Consider the following 20,746-nt stretch of genomic DNA (forward strand, 5'->3'; position numbering starts at 1 on the left):
GCAGATCTTTGTGAATTCAAGGCCAGCCTGGTCTACAAAGCGAGATCCAGGAAAGGCGCAAAGATACACAGAGAAACCCTGTCTTGAAAAACCAAAAAAAGAAAAAAGAAAAAAAAGAAAAGAAAATGCATTTGGGGACTGAAGAGATAGTTAAGAACAGTAGCTGCTCTTCCAGAGGACCTGGGTTCAATTCCCAGCACCAACATGGCAGATCAAAACTGTAACTCCGATTCTAGGAGTTAAAACAAAACAAAACAAACGAAAAACTTCCAACACAGGAAAATGAATAACCATCTCTCTAATGTTATAGCCTTGTCAATCAAAGAATATGCTTCACTTATCCCATTTCACCCAAACAAGAGCAGGTATGTAGGAAGAAGCAAAATCCAGGAATCTCAGGGAAGGCCTGAAATTGAGATACAATTCCAAAGGTGAATTGTAATCGGAAACACAAAATCTGCTTATGAAAAAAAAAAAGGAATGAAAATGTAATAATGTGTCTTTGGACACCTATACTCTGTAATTCCAAATCAAAAGGATATTTTTGGAGCACCACAGCATGTGATCAAACCAGAAACTTGGGAAACATATACAAAGAAAAAGACTAAGGCTTGAAAGATGGCTACAGGATTAAGAGCACCGGCTTCTCTTACAGAGGACAGGAGTTTGGTTGCCAGCGCTCATGTTGGGTGGCCCACAACCACCTAGAACTCCAGCTCCAGTGGATCTGACAGGCTCTTCTGGACTCCCCAGCCATGCACATTCCCATGCACACATGCATGCACATACAGCACACAATGAAAACGACTGAAATGACCTCTGCTGGCCGTGCATCACCGTGCTACTTTGCACTGTGTGTGCATGTGTTTACATGTGCAGTTGAACTCCACTTTCAGGGCGGTTTGTGCTTCGTCCCCTTCCACTCAATCTTGCTGCACCTCACTGTCTTTGTAGTCATCAAATAGTCCAGGATATGAATATGTATTAGGCTGCTGCAAGGTCCCCCTCTAATAAACACTCTTCCCGGGCTGACAAGAGAGCTTAGCAGGCAGAGGTACCGGCTGCCTGATGATGTAAGTCAGATACTGAGTTCAATCCCTGGAATCCAGGTATAGGGAGAAGACGAGAACCAGCTCATGGCATGTGTACAGGGGCACATGCAGAAAACACACACACACACATACACACACACACACACACCCTAATAACTAATAAAAAATAAAGACTGTCTCATTGAACATTCTTATATAAGATCTTTAATGTATGAATGGTTCTTTATTTCAGATAGATTACTACACAAGATATCATACTATTTAAGAGCATATTTAATATCCATCCAACTTCATTTCTTAATCTTCTGATACATATTTTGAAATATATTATATTTTTAAATATATTTTTAAGGATGGCTTTAAGAATTCCAGTTCTACTTATAGTGTACATATATCTACCTAATGGTATAGGAGTTTTTTAAATCAAAACAGTTTTCCCATTAAATTTATAAATATGTTATCTTGTTCTCTTAAGCCTTTATCAATATAAAGATTACACTAAATTACTTGACAAGTTTATACAAAATAAACTGTGTACTTTTTTTTGTTTGTTTTTTTGAGACAGGGTTTCTCTGTGTTGTTTTGGTGCCTGTCCTGGATCTTGCTCTGTAGACCAGGCTGGCCTCGAACTCACAGAGATCCACCTGGCTCTGCCTCCCAAGTGCTGGGATTAAAGGCGTGCGCCACCACTGCCGGGCCCCCATGTACTTTTGAGTCATGTGATAAGATAATTTAATTTACTTACAACAAGCATAGTTCTCCAGGAGAAAATTGCAAATGAAACAATTCCCAAGACTGCAGTAGCGATCACAGGCTGCCATGGTAGTCCATAAAAGTCAGGGCCAGGCTGAACATTATCAGGCAACGTGGCAATTAACTGAAACAGACATATTAGAAATAATGGAAAACCTTGAAAATTTTTTACAAGAAAACATTCAAAAAGAATCTTCCTAGAAATTCTAACCAGTCTCCACCAGATAAGTACTCCCGACCACGTTCAATACCTCCCACTTTGAGAATTACAGGATAGATATTGTCAGACTCATGTTTGTTTGACTTGTAGTGCTTCCAAGCAGAGTGTCTAAATACCTTTAAGTAGGGCATATATTTTCAATTTCTCATAGGCTCTGCCATATTGTGCTGTCCATATATAGTTAGGCGTTCCCTGGACCATTCTTTTAAATAAGTTGTTTTATTACTTTGAAAAGTACACAACACGAAAGCTTTAAATATATAATCAACTTTTGTGGGTGCAAATAAATCCAGTATTGGCTCCATTTTTACATAAACAAAGACAAGTGTTGAGTAAGTTCAGACAGCTCTTGATAACCGGTTTAGGGATCATGCTGTCAAACGTCATCTACACGACTCAGTGCCTTAGCTCTAGATGTTTCCTTAAAGGCAGTATTATTACACACCGGCCCACTCCACACTTTCACTGCTTGCTAATTAGAATACTGGCCCCACCCCCGACAGTGCCGGAAGGAAAGGACTCCACCACGTAACAGCGCCTGTCACCTCCACAGTGCTCTGTGAAAACCCAGCCAGCGACCCGAGCGTCCCACACCGCAGCCCCGCTGGCCGCAGCCGGCTCGCCTCTCCGGGGCTGTCGCTCTGGGCACCCACTCTGCCCAGCACTGCCACCCGCCTGCCACAGCCGCGGCCCCTCCCTGGGGACTGTCACCTCCAGTAGCTTGGCTATGAGGGCTGCGTAGAGCACCGACAGGGGGCCCAGCAGCTCGGGGTCGCCCGGGGAGGCGGTGACAGCAGGCACAGTGGCAGGCACTGAGTCCATCGCGTAGGGGCCGCTGCGCGGAGGCGACGCTTCCTGCGGACGGCTCCGAGCCGGCTCAGGGGGGCGGACACTGGGAATGAACTTCGCCTTCCCGGATCGCGGCCCCTTCCGCACTAGGCCTCCCGTAAAACACGTCATCAGACGCTGCCCTGGAGCCCACGTCAACGCACCCCGGAAGCCTGAGTGCGGGGGCGGGGCTAGCGCGGAACAAACCAACCGCCGAGCGCGGCCGGGGGAGACGACGCGCTGAACGGAAGGTGAGGGGAGAGATGAACGTAAAGGTTAGCAGAACCATCGGGGAGGGCGAAGAGAGCAAAGACTGGGCGGGGGGGACAACAGAGACACAGCGCAGGAGAACCGAGAAGTAGGGGAGGGGAGAATAACACATAGACTTGGGCGGAAGAGTCCATTGAGGGAGGAGGGGGGACGAGAGCGCAAAGTGAGCAGAGATATCCAGTGAAGGAGAATCCAGATGAAGAGAACTCAACCTGCCACTGGGGATGGGGTCACCATGGCCAAGGAGCTATCAAGATGGGATTATGGGTGGGTGGAGTCTGGGAAAAGAGAAAGCCAAGTTTCGCAGGCCCTGCCAGAAACGGACCGGTCTTGAAGTGCTAAGACATCTAGGGACTGGTTCTGGAAGCCCAAGCCAAGCAAAGTCAAGCATCTCGGGATCCCTTCTGAAGGGTCAAGGATCAGACTGACTTCTGGGTAAGGCCGTCCTTCCTGCCCACTCCAGTCAGTCCTCCTCTTAGGGTTCCCCTCCTGACCTCCACTTGCCTACAAACAGCCTTATGGAGGAATCCCGTCACTACCAATTCTGCACCAATATCCCCATTTAGAGGTCTCTTCTTTTAAGGTTATGCGCTTTGTAGAAATGGGCAAGGGTAATAAATAGCCCAGAAATCATGTTCTTAGAGTTGAAGGCAATGGGGATATTTAATTGGGGGAGGGGTTGTACATTCCTAAATGTGAGCTCCTGAGTTGCAGAAGAACCAAAAAAAGAAAAGACCTTGAAAGAAGAATAAAAACCTATAGTGTGCAGAGGCGGCTCCGTTCTAGCCCAGGAATACAGACCATAGGACAGAAAATAAAATCCAGAAATCTCCCCACACAGGAGATTGAAGGCAGGAAGATGGCTGTGGGTTTGAGACCAGCGTGGGCTACATAATGGGCTTACCAGGTACAAAGTTAAGACCCTAGCATAGTCAATGAACAATAAGGAGCTGGAAGGATGTCTCAACTGCTAAGAACTCAAACTGCTTTTGCAGAGGACTGGGGTTAGGTTTCCAGGACACAGGTGGGCGCTGCCTGTAACTCTAGCTCCAGGAGATCCAACTCCCTCTTCTGGCCTCCACACGCAATGATATACACATTGCTCCACACAAACACAGGTGTGTACACATAAAAATGGGAGCTGGGAAGATGGCACGGTGGCCAGCTCAGCAGTTAAGAGCACTGGCTCCCCTTCCAGAGGACCTGGAATGCAATCCCTAGAATCCAGATGGTAATTCACAACTGTCTGTAACTTCAGTCCCTGGGGATCTGATGCCCTTTTCTGGTCTCCATGGACACCAGACCTGCACACAATGCATAGGCATGCATGTGATGCAGACATACATGCAAAAAAAAAATGCCCATATACATAAAATAAAAAGTAAGGGGACTGAGCCAGACAGTGGTAGTGCATGCCTTTAATCCCAGCACTCGGGAGGCAGAGCCAGGCGGATCTCTGTGAGTTCGAGGCCAGCCTGGGCTACCAAGTGAGTTCCAGGAAAGGCGCAAAGCTACACAGAGAAACCCTGTCTCAAAAAAAAAAAAAAAAAAAAGTAAGGGGACTGGAGGGATGGCTCAGAGGTTAAGAGTACTGACTGCTTTTCCAGAGGTCCTGAGTTCAATCCCAGTGACCACATGGTAGCTCACAATTGCCTGTAACTCCAAGATCTGATACCTTCACACAGATATACATGCATGCAGAGCATCAATGCACATAAAATAAAAATAATTTAAATAAAATTTTAAAAAGTAAGGTAGGAGTGGAGGCTCACACCAGCAGTTCTGGCACTTGGGAGGCCAAGGCAGGAAGATAGCTAGAGCTCTGAGGGTAGCCTGGGCTACAGAAGTGACTTCCAGGCCAGTTCAGACCACAAAGACCCTGTCTCAGAATACCAACAGCAATAGTAATTGTATATGGTGCTAGGATATGGTTTCCAAATACATTAAACAGGATGGGAAAATAAGAATACTGACCACCGGGGAAAAGGTTAAGAACTAAATATGTTTAAGGCTCTCACATCATAACTCTTAGAGAAAAAAAAAAAAAGCCTACAAAGTAACTGGTCTGAGACATGGGCTTTCTCAGAAGAAGTCGAAAAGACTGGACGGCTGGCTCTCGAGCAGTTCTTTTTTTTTTTTTTTTTTTTTTTTTTTTTGGTTTTTTCCGAGACAGGGTTTCTCTTGTGTAGCTTTGCGCCTTTCCTGGATCTCACTTGGTAGCCCAGGCTAGCCTCGAACTCACAGAGATCCGCCTGCCTCTGCCTCCCAAGTGCTGGGATTAAAGGCGTGCGCCACCACCGCCCGGCTCTCGAGCAGTTCTTATTACTACATGGCAGAATCCTATAGAATCCTTGCAGATCTGAAAATGAATGCTACAGTGTTGCCATCTAATGTTGGTCACCTAGGTGGTCTAATTTAGTTGGTCACCTGGGTAGTCTCTCTGCTTCTGTTTGAAATTTTCATGACAAAATATTAAAAAGCTGGACATGGCAGCTCCCACCTTTAATTCCAGCACTGTAGAGGCAGAGACAGGCAGATCTCTGTGAGTTTGAGGCCATCCTGGTCTATATACTGAATTCCAGGACAGCTAGAGCTATGTAGAGGAACCCTGTCTCAAACAAAACAAAACAACCCTAACAATTTAAAACAGGATACAGTTTCACATAGTCAAAGGATTGCTGTGTGGGAAAGGAATTACATCTTATATCTATATTTCATAGAGAAGGAAATTTTGAGTCAATATAAAAATGATTGGCCACAGAAGAATGTGTGGCCCTGAAAGGCGATGGCTCACACTAAGAATTACTGATGCATGCAGGAAAGTAGATCCAACTAGAGATATATCATTAAATGAACTAAGCCAGTCTCAGAAGACAGATGGGCTTCCTATCATTGACAGTCCCTGAATGTTAACTGGACACGTAAAAGCATGCATGTCTATATGACGTGAAAATAGGAGTGAGACTGTCCAGGAGAATGGAGAGGACTAACCAGAGGGATGGGAAAGGGTGAGCAGAGGGGTCGTGGGGAAATGCTGAACACACAATATATATCTGTATTAAACTTCAAAAATAAGCAAATTTAAAAGAATTGCTAATGCACAGACCTCATAGTGACCTGTCAGGAAATTACTGTAATTAGTGAGACACTAGGGCGGTCATCTTCCAAAGTCCCTTCTAGTTGGAGGATTCCAAGTGTCAGCTAACATCTGACCCATGAAGCTGACCTGTGATGCTGCATTTCCCCTAAGTAAAGCAGAACTCATCCCCTTCCAGGTAACTATGCTCCATGTTGGAAACTTCATGCCTCATTCATAGGTTCTCATTTTCACATATCCTACCCTCACAAGCTTTTCAAAAATCAGGACTGTGCTTGGCCCATAGTAGAATCCCTTTTATTACATTTGTTCATTTGTGGGTAGGTATGCATGTGCATGTGCGTGTCACGGCACATGTGGAGGCCAGAGGACCACTTACAGGCACTGGTTCTCCTTCCACAACATGGGATGTGGGATTGAACTTGGGACGTCAGACTTGGCAGCAGGTGCCTTTACCTGCTGAGCTGTCTTGCTAACCCCCATAACAGAACCTTTGGTTTCTAGCAGATGCCTTGTGCATATTGAGCCATTAAAACGCTTTTTGGAGCATACCCTTTAAGCCAAATCTTGTAACACTGCATCCCTTCTTGTCTTTTATGACTGTCTTCCTCAATCACCTTACAAGTGGAGGCTATATCCTGTACCATATCTGTCTCTAACTCAGACCAAGAAGAGAGTCCTGTACATGTCTAGAAATGTAAGAAAGACAGACTTCCTCCCACTTCCAACTACTGACTCCTTGTGCTGCTCAAAGGCTACTCCTGAGTCTGGGTCAGTCACCAGAAGCATCCTAACTGTAACGGCTCAGAGCCATCACACCTTTGCCAGGCAGCTGCCACCAGCATAGGTAACCATGGAGAAAACTGAAGATGGATTTGCTCTGCTCCTTCTTTCTCATCCAGGCAGCCTCTCCCCTGGGTTTGCTGGGTAGTCAACATCTTTACACTGCCCTGACTATAAAAAAGAACCAGGACTGGGAAGGAAATCCCACAGAATGCCAGACACCTCCCCAGGCACTTCACACTTCACATCACTTGGTCATTGTTTCTTATTTGTACCTTTCAGATAAGGAAGCTGAGGTTCCAAGTTCAGCCATTTGCTATTCTCTGTCTTAGAGAAAAAAAGAGTGGAACAGTGGTTGGTAGAGATGGGAGGGGAAGTCGGGAGGACAGGAAGGAATTCAGTGAGGAGCAGAAAAGCACAGTGGAGCTAGCTCTGAGTTTTCTGTGTCACAGGTTATGAAGTTTTTCAAATGATTAAGAGTGGACTGGAGAGATGGCTCCACAGGTGAAGATGCTTGCTGCCAACTCCGATGATGACCTGGATTTGGTTCCCAGAACCCACAAGGTAGAAGGAGGGAGATGACTCCAGCAAATTGTCCTCTGACTGCCTCACACATAGGTATGCACAAAATTAAGTAAATACATACATAAATGTAAAAACACTTGAAAAAAAAAGACCCACGAGTACACATAGAAATGATCATTGTCCTGATTATAACCCTGATTTGATCATTACATAATGTACACATCTATCAACTTACCAGAACCCACACCATAAAGATGTACAGTTCTTATACTTCAGTTAAACCAGGTTTAGTAATTTGCACAAACTTTTAAATTGGGATTTGAAATCAGACATTCCTGACTCAAAACCTGTTTATAGAAAACACTAACAGCAAAACACTATTACACAGCCTCAAAATTACAGGCCCTACAGGGGACCACTGTGCAGTCCTGGCATCAATCACTTTGGCCTCCAGCCTCATCCAATTTACCTAGAAAAATGTCCACTGTCCACACTCACCGCAAGGGGGAGCTACATCCCCCACACTTGGCTAAGCTAATAGAGATGGCTAAATGTCTTTCTTGGATCTCGATTCTCTTCAGAAAGATTATCCTGAATAAACATTTTGCCACCATAGCTCTTTCTAGGAAACAGATCTGACCACGTCCCTGTTTCAGACCTTCAAAGGGTGCCAACACTGACAGCCTGACAGAACTCAGGGCACACAGATTGCCTTTCGTGATGTGGCCGGTCTCCCTCCACAGACCCACAACTTCCCTAGTTTCCCAACATCCCCTTTTCTTCGTGCTTCCCTTCCTCTGAACATGCCTCCTCTGCCCCTGTTGCTCCTATCACCCTTTCCATCCATTCTACTCAATAACATATTATACTTCGTGTTCCCTTTAATTCTGCCTAAAACATCTCAGCTAACTCCTAACCCGTCTTCCTTCTTAACCAACCCTGACAAAAACCATGTCTTCTGTGTCAAGTGAACATCTCCAGTTCCCTAGGGTACTGAAAGGTCCCCAGGAGGCAAACCACGCTTTATAGGTGTATACCTGCCCAGCCTTGCCAGGCAGTAAATTCTCCTGTGCTAAACTAAGAGCCCCTAATTAAAGCCATCCACCTGTGGCTCTTCTTGGGAGTCACCTTCAGAGGTTCAGGGGCAGAGTTCATAAAGACACTTTTCAGTTCTTCACTCAAGTGAAGTCAGATTCAACTTAAAACCTGCTATAAATCAAGCCAAGGTGGTGGGCCATGTCTATAGCATCAACACTTGGGCAGTGTTAGCTGGAGGATCAGGAGTTCAAGGTCAGCCTTGGCTGCATAGTGCGTTTGAGACCAGCCTGGCCAACAAAAGACCTGATGTCTTTTCTCACTCATACCTCCTCCCTGTAATACATCCCTGTATTAATCAATGTTCTAGATGAGGAAACTGTATCAGACTTACCATCTTACTTAAATAAAGAATGAAGGAATACAAGGAACCAAGTGTGTTTTCCAGAGGTGAGATATTGGCTGGCTCCTCTGCCCTTGTCTCCAGGCGCTTTTCTGCATCACCAGCCCCAGCAGGAGAGACTTTGGTTACAAGGAAATCTAAAAGGAGGCAAAAGACATGCTTTAGAATAAGAATTGTTTCTCCATATTTAAATGTTCGCTTAGTATCCTCTAAATGTTATAGTCATTAAGCATAGAATATTTGAGTCTCCTAAGGAAAATTACACAGAGAAAAGCAAAAGACTCCGGGATCTTAAAGGGATCCATCAGACCCTTTGTTTATAAAAATAAAATTGGGGCTGGAGAGATGGCTCAGAGATTAAGAGCACCGACTGCTCTTCCAGAGGTCCTGAGTTCAATTCCCAGCACCCACATGGTGGCTCACAACCATCTGTAATGAGATCTGGCACCCTTTTTCGTATACATAATAAATAAATCTTTAATAAAAATAAAATCACTACTATTCAGAGTACCTCATCATGTCTCCTGTCCATTCAGGGGAATTGAAAACAAACAAACCCCCAAATGTATGGTTTCTCCATATAGACAGAATTGCCAGGCATGGTTGGTGCATGCTTTTAATCCCATACTCAGGAAGCAGAGGCAGGAGGATCTCTATGAGTTCAAGGCCAGCCTGGTCTAAAGAGTGAGATCTTGTCTCAAAACAAACAAAAACATCCCCACAAAACCAAACCAACTAACCCACCAACAAAACCCAAAACAAATCAAAAAGACCAGCACCATCAAACAAAACCACGCAGACACAATCACATTCAGCCAGTCCTAATAACTCGAGTTTGATCCCTGCAACCGCATAGCAGAAGGAGAGATCTGACTCCTGAAAGTTGTCTTCTCCACATGTGCCCCATGGCGCACACACACACTAAATTAAAACATTAAGGAAAAGGAAAAAGGCTCGCAGATAGAATACACTAAGGCTTAGCATAGCTGGCATGTCTCGGGTACTTCATATTTAGTTTATGGACAGGGACAACTTGGTGAAATATGGCAGATACCAGGGATGATGCAGAAGAATTCTCTGCAGAGTGGAAACTGGCATCTGTAGAAGCTTTGTGAAAGAAGGAGAGCCCAGTTATACCTGAGAGGATTCCACACAGGAGGGGAGGGGAGGGAAGGTATTTCGACTTGCATTACATGAGCCTGGCATGTCTTGTCAACAGCAGTTAGTGAAAGGCTGGACTGGACCTTCTAGGGGTCTAGGGGTCCCAACCATGAAATTCAGTTCGGTATTGACCTAGTGCTGACAGTGGGTGGCATTTCCCCAGTTGGGTGAGCACCCTAGCACCTGAGGTGCATGCTGTGGCACTGGGAAGGCCTGCCTGGGGAGGCAGCCGGCACTCTATGGGAGGAGCCACAACAAAGACTCTGTCCTGCAAGCACCACCTTTCCCACTCCTGAAGGCTTCGAGCAAAAGTCCAGTGAATCTCAGTGGTGTGACTCGTGACTTGTTTTCAGTAAACAGGACCTTTCAGAATTAAGAAGAACTTGGAAAATTACACGTGCCCATGACGTCCTCTGGAACGTGGAAGTCCCTGACACATCATTCACTCTTGCTCATCTAGACTTCTCCGCTTCGATGTTTCCTACTTTTTGTGTATTAGCTGGAGAGCAGGGCTGCTACTCTAGTGAGACCAGACTCTTCACGTCTACAGACTCATGCCACAGCTGTGCTTCACACTCTCCCAAACACACAGAATACTGCTGGAGCTGGCAGGCAGTGGTAACACACTAGCCTAACAAGCAGGAGGCCCTGAGTATGATCCCCAGGACTATGAAAAACAACCCCTCCCCCTCTAAAGCACTCCAGGAGTGACGTCCCCATAGTACTGTATTGGATGGCAGAATAACACAATGGGAGCTTTAAGTGAAATGAGAGTGAGCTGTACAACAACTAGAAAGCCACTGAAACCGTTATTGAGGATGTTAGGGGGGAAATCCACCTTTTCTCTCCACCAATATTTGCTGTGTGCTGTAAATCAAGTATTTACAATTACAAGTGTCAGTCTGGTCTGGACTGTCGTTCCCGAATTGTTTCCTCAAAGCACACTATCAAAAGACACCTGGGATCCTTCACAGAATCTTTAAAAAGCTGTATTTGCTCTATCGAGGCAACAAATCAAAAAAGCAACTGAATCACTATTGCCGTTCAGAGGAGTAGGGTGAAGAGGGAGAACCAGGGCCAGGAGTTCAGACTGGTGCCCGTCAGCCTTTCCTGGGAGCCTACTTCATACAGACCGCTGTCCCCGGGCCAGCAAGCTCTGCTTTAGAGCATGTGGCTTTGAAGGACAAGAGCTCAGGGTCCCACTGAGATGATTTGTAGCCAAACACTGGTTTGCAAGTTAGTGACAGCCCCTGGCTTCTTTCCTGTTTGCGACCTCCACGCACCCGAACTCTTTTCTGTTACTTATGGGAGACTTTTAAATCTTATACATACCTGGATTGTTCTATCTTTTCTGCCTTTGAGAATAAATAGTCTTAGCAGGCTTCTTTATAATACATGTCTACTTTGTAGAGAAAAAAAATTATGAACTTTACCTGGATCTATGTCTTTCTCAGTATTTGGCTTCTGTGACACCTCTGAGGCACTCATGTGCCCGGTCACAGGTTGATCCAACAGTCCAGGCTCCTCTGGAAGCTGCACACCGGTCACAGGTTGATCTAAGAGTCCAGGATCCTCTGGAAGCTGCACACCAGTCCCAGGTTGATCCAATAGTCCAGGATCCTCTGGAAGCTGCACACCGGTCACAGGTTGATCCAAGAGTCCAGGCTCCTCTGGAAGCTGCACACCGGTCCCAGGTTGATCCAAGAGTCCAGCATGCTCCTCCGGAAGCTGCACACTAAGATCTCCTGTGTTTTCTTGTGGTAAGCTGTCCTGCTGGAGTGGCTGCACCTCTGGAGAAGAACACATGGAGAGAGCTTGATCACAGATCCATTTTGGTTCATCCAACTGACCAGCACGCCCTCATCACATAGCCCAACGCCCTGGATCATGTGTACACAAGTGAAAAAGGAAGCAAGAGTTTTAAACTCTTCCCTATAGATTAACAATGACTGAAGTACAGATTTACAAAGAAGCCTTCACTCCACAGTGTTTCATAAACACATTCATGGAAAAGACTCCAATGAGCTGGGTGGTGGTGGTGGTGGTGGTGGTGGTGGTGGTGGTGCACGCCTTTAATCCCAGCACTCGGGAGGCAGAGGCAGGAAGATCTCTGTGAGTTCGAGGACAGCCAGGACTCTGTTACACAGGGAAACCCTGTCTCGAAAAAACCAAAAAAAAAAAAAAAAAAAGACTCCAATGACTTGCCATGGCAAGGCAGCATGTGCCCACACAGACATGTAGAAGAGAATTCCAGTCCAGCACAGAACCCAAGAGCCACATGCAGAACATAATCTCCTTCATACACAGGTAGCTGGGCTCATAACCTCCTTCATACACAGGCAGCTGGGCTCACAGAGCTCATACAGAGAAGGGCATTCTGCACATGGGCAGCTTGCCAAAGTATCTTTCAAATACTATCAAACGACTGCCAAGCAACAGGGAATGGGCCCATTGCCTTCCCTATGAGCCTGAGTGCATCTTTGCAGCCTCATATTTTACACCAAAAACTTAATTTGAGTTTTTGGTTTTTTTTTTTTTTTTTTTTTTTTTTTTTTTAGAAAAAGTTATTTTACGTGTATGGGTATTTTGTCTGCATGTGCATGCAGTGTCCACAGAGGCCAGAAGAGGGCATCAGATCTCCTGGAACTGGAGGTATAATGGTTGTGAGCTGCCATGTGGGTGCTGAAAACAGAAATCAGATCCTTTGCCACAGAAACCAATTCTCTTTTAACTGCTGAGCCATCTCTCCAACCTGAATTTTCCATTCTTAACCAAAAGATTTGATTTTAAAAAATGCTCACTTCTCCCAATTCTCAGGAAAATTACCTCTAGGAAGACAGCTATTCCTGTGACTCTGTGTCCATCACCAATCACTTGCAATGCAGCTACTTCTATTTGTAAAGCATGGATACAAAGAATATAATGTGTAACTAGGAATCAGGAGCTTATGACAGGTATCCTGGGGTCAGTTCAACAGATAGGTACTTCTATTTGTCCAGTACTGTTAGAAAGCTCCGTGTCCTGGTTCCGGCCTTGATTAACCTAAGAACCCCAGGGCCCAGTGAAGTATAACTGGAGAAAACCACTGTCCCTAAGAAGCAGGAAACAGCAGGACCCCCACAAAAGATGAAAATTAGGAGTGAAGGATTTCACACACGGCATCCATTTAATGAGCTGTTTTGGCCAATCCTTGTATAAAAAGCAGTTACTGTTAGGAAACTATCCAAGATACATGTATATCGAGGACTCTCAAAAGGATTCCAGTCACTTGGGAAATAAGGCCAGCAAGTGGCAAATGGGATTTCATCAACTTAAAAAGCTTCTGCTCAGCAAAGGAAGTGATAAAGTAAAGAAGCAAGACAGAATGGGAAGAAACTTTTGTTCCCTACAATTCAACCTAGAATATACAAAGAACTCAGAAGACTAGATAATAACCAGATGTTCAGCCTCACGAGCCACCAAAGAAATGAACATTGAAACTATTGAGATTCTACATCACCCCAGCCAGAACAGTGGTCAGTAAGAAAGCAAATGCTGGTGAGGATATGATAAACATGAACCTTTATTTATTGCTGGCAGGTATGAAAACTACTCCAGCTACTATGGAAATCAAAAAACTAAAAATAAGTCTACCATATGCACCAGCTCCACCACTCCTGAGTATTCACCCAATGGACTCCAAGACAACATAACTTGGAGATATATTGCACATCAATGTTTACTGTAACCTTAGTCACAACTCTGTGTTATGGAGACAACCTAGGTGTTCAACAATAGAGGGACAGATGAAGAAAATGTAGGACGTATATACTGTAGGATCTTTTCTGTCATAAAGAAGAATGAGGTTATATCATTTGCAGGAAAATGGATGCAACCAGAAATTATATTAAGTGAATTAAGTCTGTCTCCAAAGGAGAGACATCACATTTCCTCTTATTTCTGGATCTCAGGATTTATATAGGTACATAAAATCATATATATATTTATACATATAAGACATGAAAATTGAAACTTCTCTGTCTAGAGGAACAAAGAAGGCCAACTGGATAGGGAAGGGTGAGAAAAGGAAGGGTAGAATGGTGTAGAGAAGGGACATGCTTGAAGTACTTTGCATATTTAGAATGTTATGAAAGCAGTACAATGCTGAATATATGTGAGTATAAATAAATAACTACATGAAGAAATTGTGTTCAATAAAGCCCCTTTTATAACCTTATATGAAAGCTGTACTTTGTTAGGAGTTTTACTTTGTGAATTATTTTCTTGGTTACATCTTAAGATTTTTTATAAAGTTTCCTTTTGAAAATGAAAAACAATTCCAGCTGTTCTATGGAAGGAAAAAGAAAATGGTATTGGGAATGGAGTACAATCTGCACTCATGTTCAGCCTAAAAGGAAGCTGGAAAGGGAGGCCCTGTAGGTCTAGACCCTCTCCTTCAAACACATGAAAAGTGTGACTCAAATTTTACAAACAGCCAATGAAGCACTTGAGTATACCCCCACCCTAAACACACATCCCCTCCCCACCACCCTGCTCCTGCTAACTCCACAAGGTCATAGGCAGGTACTTTACCTTCTATTGGTCCAGCCTCGCCTTCCTCCTGAGGTGGAGGTGTGGCCAGTGGAGCAGTCTCCACTCCAGAGTGTTGGTACCTGACAAAATAGATCAGGTCTTGTACATCATCCAACACCGCAGCTTCTTCTAACAAGCTGTTCTCTTGTGTCCCCAGATCTCTATTTTTGGTCACTCGATTATCAAGCATATTCTCTGCCACACTTAGAATTCGTGACTCAGAGGCACGGAAGACTTTATCCAGGACTTTTTCCACATTGTAGGGCAGGCTGTCCCGATGTGCTGATTTCAGCCTTATTGACATATCTTGCAGCATGCCCTCCAGCTCGTGGACATCAAAGTACTTCAGGAAGCGATACAGGGACTTCTGGTCCTTGAAGAAGCTGCTTATGATGGGCAAGTCTTCTCTCACGCTCTTCAGCACTATGTCAGGAATTTCAGGTGTAGCTTGTTGGGGTGAGCCATCTCCAATGCCTTCAGCATCAGGCACCCGGCTTTCTGAGCCTCCAAACTCCTCAGGATCCTCAGGATCCCCTTCTGACGTCTCTTCTCCCCCAGGAATCTCCTCAAGTCCCAAGGTGTTGACTAGTTCCTCGGGGTTGTCTTTTTGTAGGGCATCAGGATCTTTACTCTGGATGGCTTCCCCGAAGCCTGCAGTGGGAGCTGGCATCTTCTCATGGAGGCCATCGACTTCAGATGGCCCCTGAGCTCCCACAGCTGCCAGATGGCTTTTTTCTTTGTCCCCCACCACACTGCCCAACTCCTTGCCTGTACCATCTGCCTCTTCTGATGTAGTTTTACTCTTTTTTCCAGTCTCCACAATCATATTAGTTGCTTGCTTGTTTTCTTCAGTGTCAAGATTAAGGGTCCCCAAAATTACTTTTTCAAAAACCTGAGAATTCATATCTGACCTCCTGTCCTGAACCCTGGGGTGGTTCTCTTTAGACTGCCGTGCGCTCACAGCATTTTCATCCTCTAGTAGCTCCTCAGGGGGATAAGCGTCCTCCTCTGCTTCTGGCCTTTGGATTTGGACACTGGGTACTTCCCGGCTATCAACCTCCGGTGTCCCTTGTATGGCCCGGGGGTGGGGTGGTTCCACATCTGCAGGGTCTTCCCTGCCCTCTACAACAGCTACATCTCTCTCTTGCTGCTGCCAAGAAAGATTTCTTCCCATAGTAGGAACTTTCTCCCTTAGTTCTCTTGAAAGAGCAGTTTCCTCTGGAGAGGAGAATCCAGGTTGATTCTGAAATCCCTCCTGTTGGTCCACTTTTGGCCCACTGACGGAAGCGCCTGCGACTTCCGTACTGTCCTTGGATGCATCAGGCTGATGATCTCCTAAGAGTGGTGTGGCACCCAATGATTCATGTTTGCTGCTGTTTTCTGTCCCTGGACTCACCACAGCTCTGGGTACCGATTCACTCTCGAAGCTCTCTCCGGTCTTCTCTTCGTGGGGTGTTTCTTTTGAGATATGGATAACTGGTTCTTTTAGGCCATTTTCTTTTTTTTCAAAGACTGCTTTTAATGTAAATTCTTTGCCCTTTTCAGCAGCTGGCAGAGGGTTAAGCTTGCTACTCTGAGGTTGATAAGCACTCACCGTTTCTGACTCGACAACCTCTGCTTTGGACTCATGGTGTGACAGGCCTCTCCTGGAGTCCTGTATTGGCTTTTCTTCTCCTGTAATGACATGATCTTGGTCTGTTTCTGAGTCCTTCTCACCACTGGTTTTGGAGACTTCTACAAAAAGATCATCCTCTTCATCCTCGGGGTCCACATAGCCAGCTGTTGACTGCGGTTTCTTCTCACGGCTAGCTGAAACCAGCACATCCTCCTTCTTGTCTTCCTCTGGGTTAGAACTCTCTAAACCTACCTCACCTGTTTTTCCTTCACCTCCTGTGACAATAGAGAACAAAGTATCCCCCCAAGTTGTCAATAAATCTTTATTGTCACTTTGGATTCCAGGAGGCAGAGTGGGTTTAACTTTATCCTCTTCACTCAAGTTCGGATCCTTATCTGTTGAATATTTCTCCATCCCAGGTTTCCCAGGGGCTTTCTCATCTTCTTCATCTGCAAAGGATAGTAATGGTAGCTCATCAAAGCTGTCCACGTTCTCCTCTTCTTCATTCTCCATTGGGTAATACTCAGCATCCAGTTCTTCATCGAAATCATCTTCTAATGAAGTGACCAGCCTGGTTGCCTCATCGTCGGACACCAGTGCATCGGCGGTTGAGCCAAACTTGGTTTTCAAGTCAAGAGTCATTTCCGTTTTCAGGACTTTGTAAGCATCCATCTTCTCCTGCTCCGCTGAGACGGGAGAGCTATTGCTGGTTCTGTTTTCACTTCCTGGCACTTTTAACTTATCGTGCAGCATTTCTTCAAAATTGTCCAGTGAAGACTGCACTCCCTGAGCGTCATCTGCTGCACTGTTGGCACGAGGGTGGCTCTCCTGAGCTGAGGGCTGTTCCTGCAGTTCCTCAGTGCTCTCTGAGAATGCACCTTCTCTTTCCCCTGAGTCAGCTTTGACCGGCTCAGGCTCAGGGGTAGGGTCAAGTTCAGTCTCCTGAGCTCCTTCAGGAGATTTCACTCCATGCTGAGAAACTTCTTTAGCTTTCTCAGACTCATCAAATGCAGAGTCTTCCAGTTCCAAAGACCCTAAAAGTTCTTCTACATTATAATTATCAAAATCATCTCTTCCTCCTTCAAAACAGACAAAATCTGTCTCCTGTACGGAAAAAAAAAAACAAAAACATTAGTGTCCCGACAATCAAGTGTCCCAAGAGCACTCCAAGTCTGTGCCTAGCTCTAGGATGGCTTTGAACCAGTGATGGGTCAGTACAGGGATATCAGATTGGAAGCCACTTTCAATCTTGTTCCTTGGAGAAGAATGACTCATGTGGCTGCTGAGTTTGCTTGGCTCCGTTCCTGGTTTCTGTTTGGAAAATAATCTGTTCCCCCATGCTGTCAGTTTTATGGGGACAGTTGGAGGCTCCCAGTTGGCCGGCTCTGGTTGGGTAAATCTGTCTTATTCTACATTACAATTATTTCTGCATTTTTCAAAAACTGTGTCATAGTCTCTAAAAAGCATAGTGAGTATACAAATGGAGACATGTTTTTCTCCCTCTGTGTGACTTCTGCATTTCTCAGTTTGTTCTGAACACTTGGTGATGAGTTATATTGTCAGCTTGACAGCATTTGTAATTGCCAGGAGACAAGCTCTGGGCATGGCTGTTAGGGTTTCTAGACCAGCTTAGCTATCAAGGGAAAGCCCACCTTACATGTGGGCAGCACCGTTTCCTGGGCTGAGGTCCTGGATGATAAAAGAAGGAGAAAGCAACCTTAACATCAGGATTCATCTCTCCTCGCTTCTGAACCACAGCTACAATATGAGCAGCTGCCTCATGCTCCTGCAGACAAGACTCCCCTGCTGTGATGAACTCTACCCTCAAACTGTGAGCCATAAGTGCTTCTCTCTTTAAGTTGGATTTGCTAAGTATTTCCCCACAATGAGAAAAGTAACTAATGTAACAACAGAGGGAGAAAGTGGGGAGTCCTGTATTGAGTCTCTATTTCTGATAGCTATGCCTAATGACCTGGATGCTCAACTCGTAACCATCTGTCTGGGGAGCTGCAGGACCATGCAGCTTCTCTACTGCAGGTGCTCTGTGCCATACGTCTCTGCCCACCCAGCTAGAAACAGGCACAATAACCTGGCCGTCATGTTCTAAGTCTACATGGATTTTTGGAATATTTTCCTTGGACTTAGAAATATGTAGATGTAACCAACCGTCTTATTAAATAAGAAACACAGAACCAATGCAAAGAAGAAAGCCAAGAGATCAGAGCTAAGAGCCTTACCCGCCTGCTGCAGCTAGCCTCTTCAACCAAGAGACCTCTCTGAAAGGGACCTACTTCCTGTCTGTCTTTATAAAGACTTTCTGTTCTGCCTTCTCATTGGTTGTAAAACCAACCACATGACCACCTCGTCACGGCCTGTAAGTACAGCCCTCCAGGTCTTCTATGGTATTGAGATTAAAGGCGTGTGTTTCCAATGCTGGCTGTATCCTTGAACTCACAGAGATCTACCTCGCTCTGCCTACCAAGTGCTGGGATTAAAGGCGTGCGCCACGAACGCCCAGCTCTGCTATGGCTTGCTATTAGCTCTGACCCCCAGGCAACTTTATTTATTAACATACAAATAAAATCACATTTCAGTACAAATAAAATACCACCATAGAAATACTTATCAACTTAAAAAGTATCTTACTGACAGGTGCATAGAGAGTGAGAATTTAAAGCAGCCCTTCTCAGCCCATTTGGGGGTCAAAGGACCCTCTCACAAGGGTTACCCTAAGACCATCAGAAAACATTTATATTATGATTCATAACAGTAGCAAAATTACAGTTATGAAGTAGCAATGAAAATAATTTTATGGTTGGGGGTCACCACAACACAATGAACTGTATTAAAGGGCCATAGTGTTAGGAAGGTTGAGAACCACTACTTTTTTTTTTAATTAATTTATTTATTTTTCTATTACCAGCTTGATACAGTAGAATTCTTATCTTAATAGTGAAATGTTTCATTGAGGCTTGCTCAGTAATTGAGTAAAACCAAAACTTACTATAAGCCACAGTCGTCCTAGGTCCCCCATGTTATATCTATAGCCTCCATGGGAGAACCACCACTTTAAAGGGATGAAGAACAGTGCCAGAGGGGATCTCCATTTTCATTATTACTGGAACAACAACTGGAAACCAGGTTCAGTGCAGATACCTTTCTGTAAGTTAGGGTTGTCGGCAGTGATTAATATCTGCGTCTAAGACTATTCATAAATCTGCACTCTTCCTTTTCCCACAAGTAAGCAGTGTGGTGCCAAAGGAGTCGCACACTGAGCAGGAAGTGAAAGGAGGAGCTAAGTCGTTGTCCCTAACCAAACTTTCACAATGTTCTGGAGAGACCTGTCCAGTACAGAAGGGGTTAATGACTTCCTTTTCTCATCACCTGCATTTCTGAGCCATTTCCTTTTTTTTTATTATTAAGAAATATCCCATTGATTTTACACACCAACCACAGATGCCCCTCTCCTCCCTCCTCCCGCCCCCCACCCCCGAGCCATTTTCTTAATGTCAAGGGAAGGGTGTCATGGGACGGATAGTGAGAAGATAGACTCCAAAGCAGGCGAGTCTGAGGGCTGATGACTGCAGAGCCTCTGTCGCCAGAGAAGCCCAGCAGGTGTTATGATCCCTGAGAGTTCCAAGGAGTGTACGGAACAGTGACAGCTCGGCAGCCACTTGACAGAGATGTCCAGAGTGGCTCAATGACAGCGCGTGGCAACCAGGTTCCAAAGCCTCAGAAGTGGGAATGCCGGGGCCTGAGTGGGGGTGAGTGGGAACGAGGATTCTAGAAGACAAAATCATCTTAGACACAAGCCCATTGTAAGTCTGTGTCCCGTGAGTGAATGCTCTGTAGAGGGAGGGTAGAACCTCACAGACTCGAGACTGGACCTCATACAAAGCCCCGAGCATCGCTTTTCCAGACCTGGGACGTAAGTATTAAGTCACCAGAGTCAGGGGAAAAGCCTTTGTGTGAATAGGTCTGCACACAATTTAGAGTTTGATTAATTGAACCTGACTTCTATATATTTAAAATGTTTAATACCCAATGAGTAATTTTCAATTTGGGACACCTCTTTTTGCTTGTAAAACAAAATTATTTACCTCTGATAACTAATTAAAAAGATTTTTTTCTTCTTTTTTGTTTTTTGGAGACAAGACCTTGAAAACTCATCCTGCTGGCCTTGAACTCCTGATCCTGTTGTCTCCATCTCCCAAATACTAGGATTACAGGTGAGTATCATCACACTTGGCTAATGTATTAAAATCTTGACTTCCATATGCAAAAAAAATAAGGCAGAGAAAAGTCCTGAATATCAGTCTACAGCCTCCCATAAGAACATCAACTTCAATGTATTAAACAGTTATCAGAGTACATAATCTCCTGCAAATGCTTTTCAAATGTTCTTCTTATTCAGTTAGTCTGATTCCAAATT

The 20,746-nt window shown here is 44.9% G+C and overlaps 1 protein-coding gene and 2 long non-coding RNA genes across 8 annotated transcripts in view; 1 reads left to right on the plus strand and 2 right to left on the minus strand.

The window, feature by feature from the left end:
• Nucleotides 1-20,746, minus strand: part of Mia3 (MIA SH3 domain ER export factor 3) — a 44,258-nt gene that overhangs the window by 15,391 nt on the left and 8,121 nt on the right. For 4 of the 6 annotated variants that reach the window (XM_076548134.1, XM_006988606.4, XM_006988607.4 and 1 more), the window contains exons 4-7: nucleotides 14,700-17,418; nucleotides 11,561-11,917; nucleotides 8,958-9,103; nucleotides 1,798-1,929 (exon numbers count right to left, since the gene is read on the minus strand). In XM_076548134.1, coding sequence (XP_076404249.1) covers nucleotides 1,798-1,929; nucleotides 8,958-9,103; nucleotides 11,561-11,917; nucleotides 14,700-17,418 — 3,354 coding nt within the window. Of the gene's footprint in view, nucleotides 1-1,797; nucleotides 1,930-2,736; nucleotides 3,024-8,957; nucleotides 9,104-11,560; nucleotides 11,918-14,699; nucleotides 17,419-20,746 lie in introns of those variants that run through there. The other 2 variants (XM_016007043.3, XM_042258764.2) reach the window with 2 other exon arrangements.
• On the plus strand, nucleotides 3,135-12,324 carry LOC121821376 (uncharacterized). The gene is made up of 3 exons (XR_006062177.2): nucleotides 3,135-3,558; nucleotides 7,456-7,621; nucleotides 10,481-12,324. It is a non-coding gene; the product is annotated as an uncharacterized LOC121821376 (long non-coding RNA).
• LOC143267850 (uncharacterized) lies at nucleotides 12,290-12,565 on the minus strand. The gene is made up of 2 exons (XR_013043469.1): nucleotides 12,452-12,565; nucleotides 12,290-12,419 (listed from the first exon to the last, which is right to left on the minus strand). It is a non-coding gene; the product is annotated as an uncharacterized LOC143267850 (long non-coding RNA).

This window comes from Peromyscus maniculatus, chromosome 11 (genome assembly GCF_049852395.1).
Source record: "Peromyscus maniculatus bairdii isolate BWxNUB_F1_BW_parent chromosome 11, HU_Pman_BW_mat_3.1, whole genome shotgun sequence".
Lineage (NCBI taxonomy): Eukaryota > Metazoa > Chordata > Mammalia > Rodentia > Cricetidae > Peromyscus > Peromyscus maniculatus.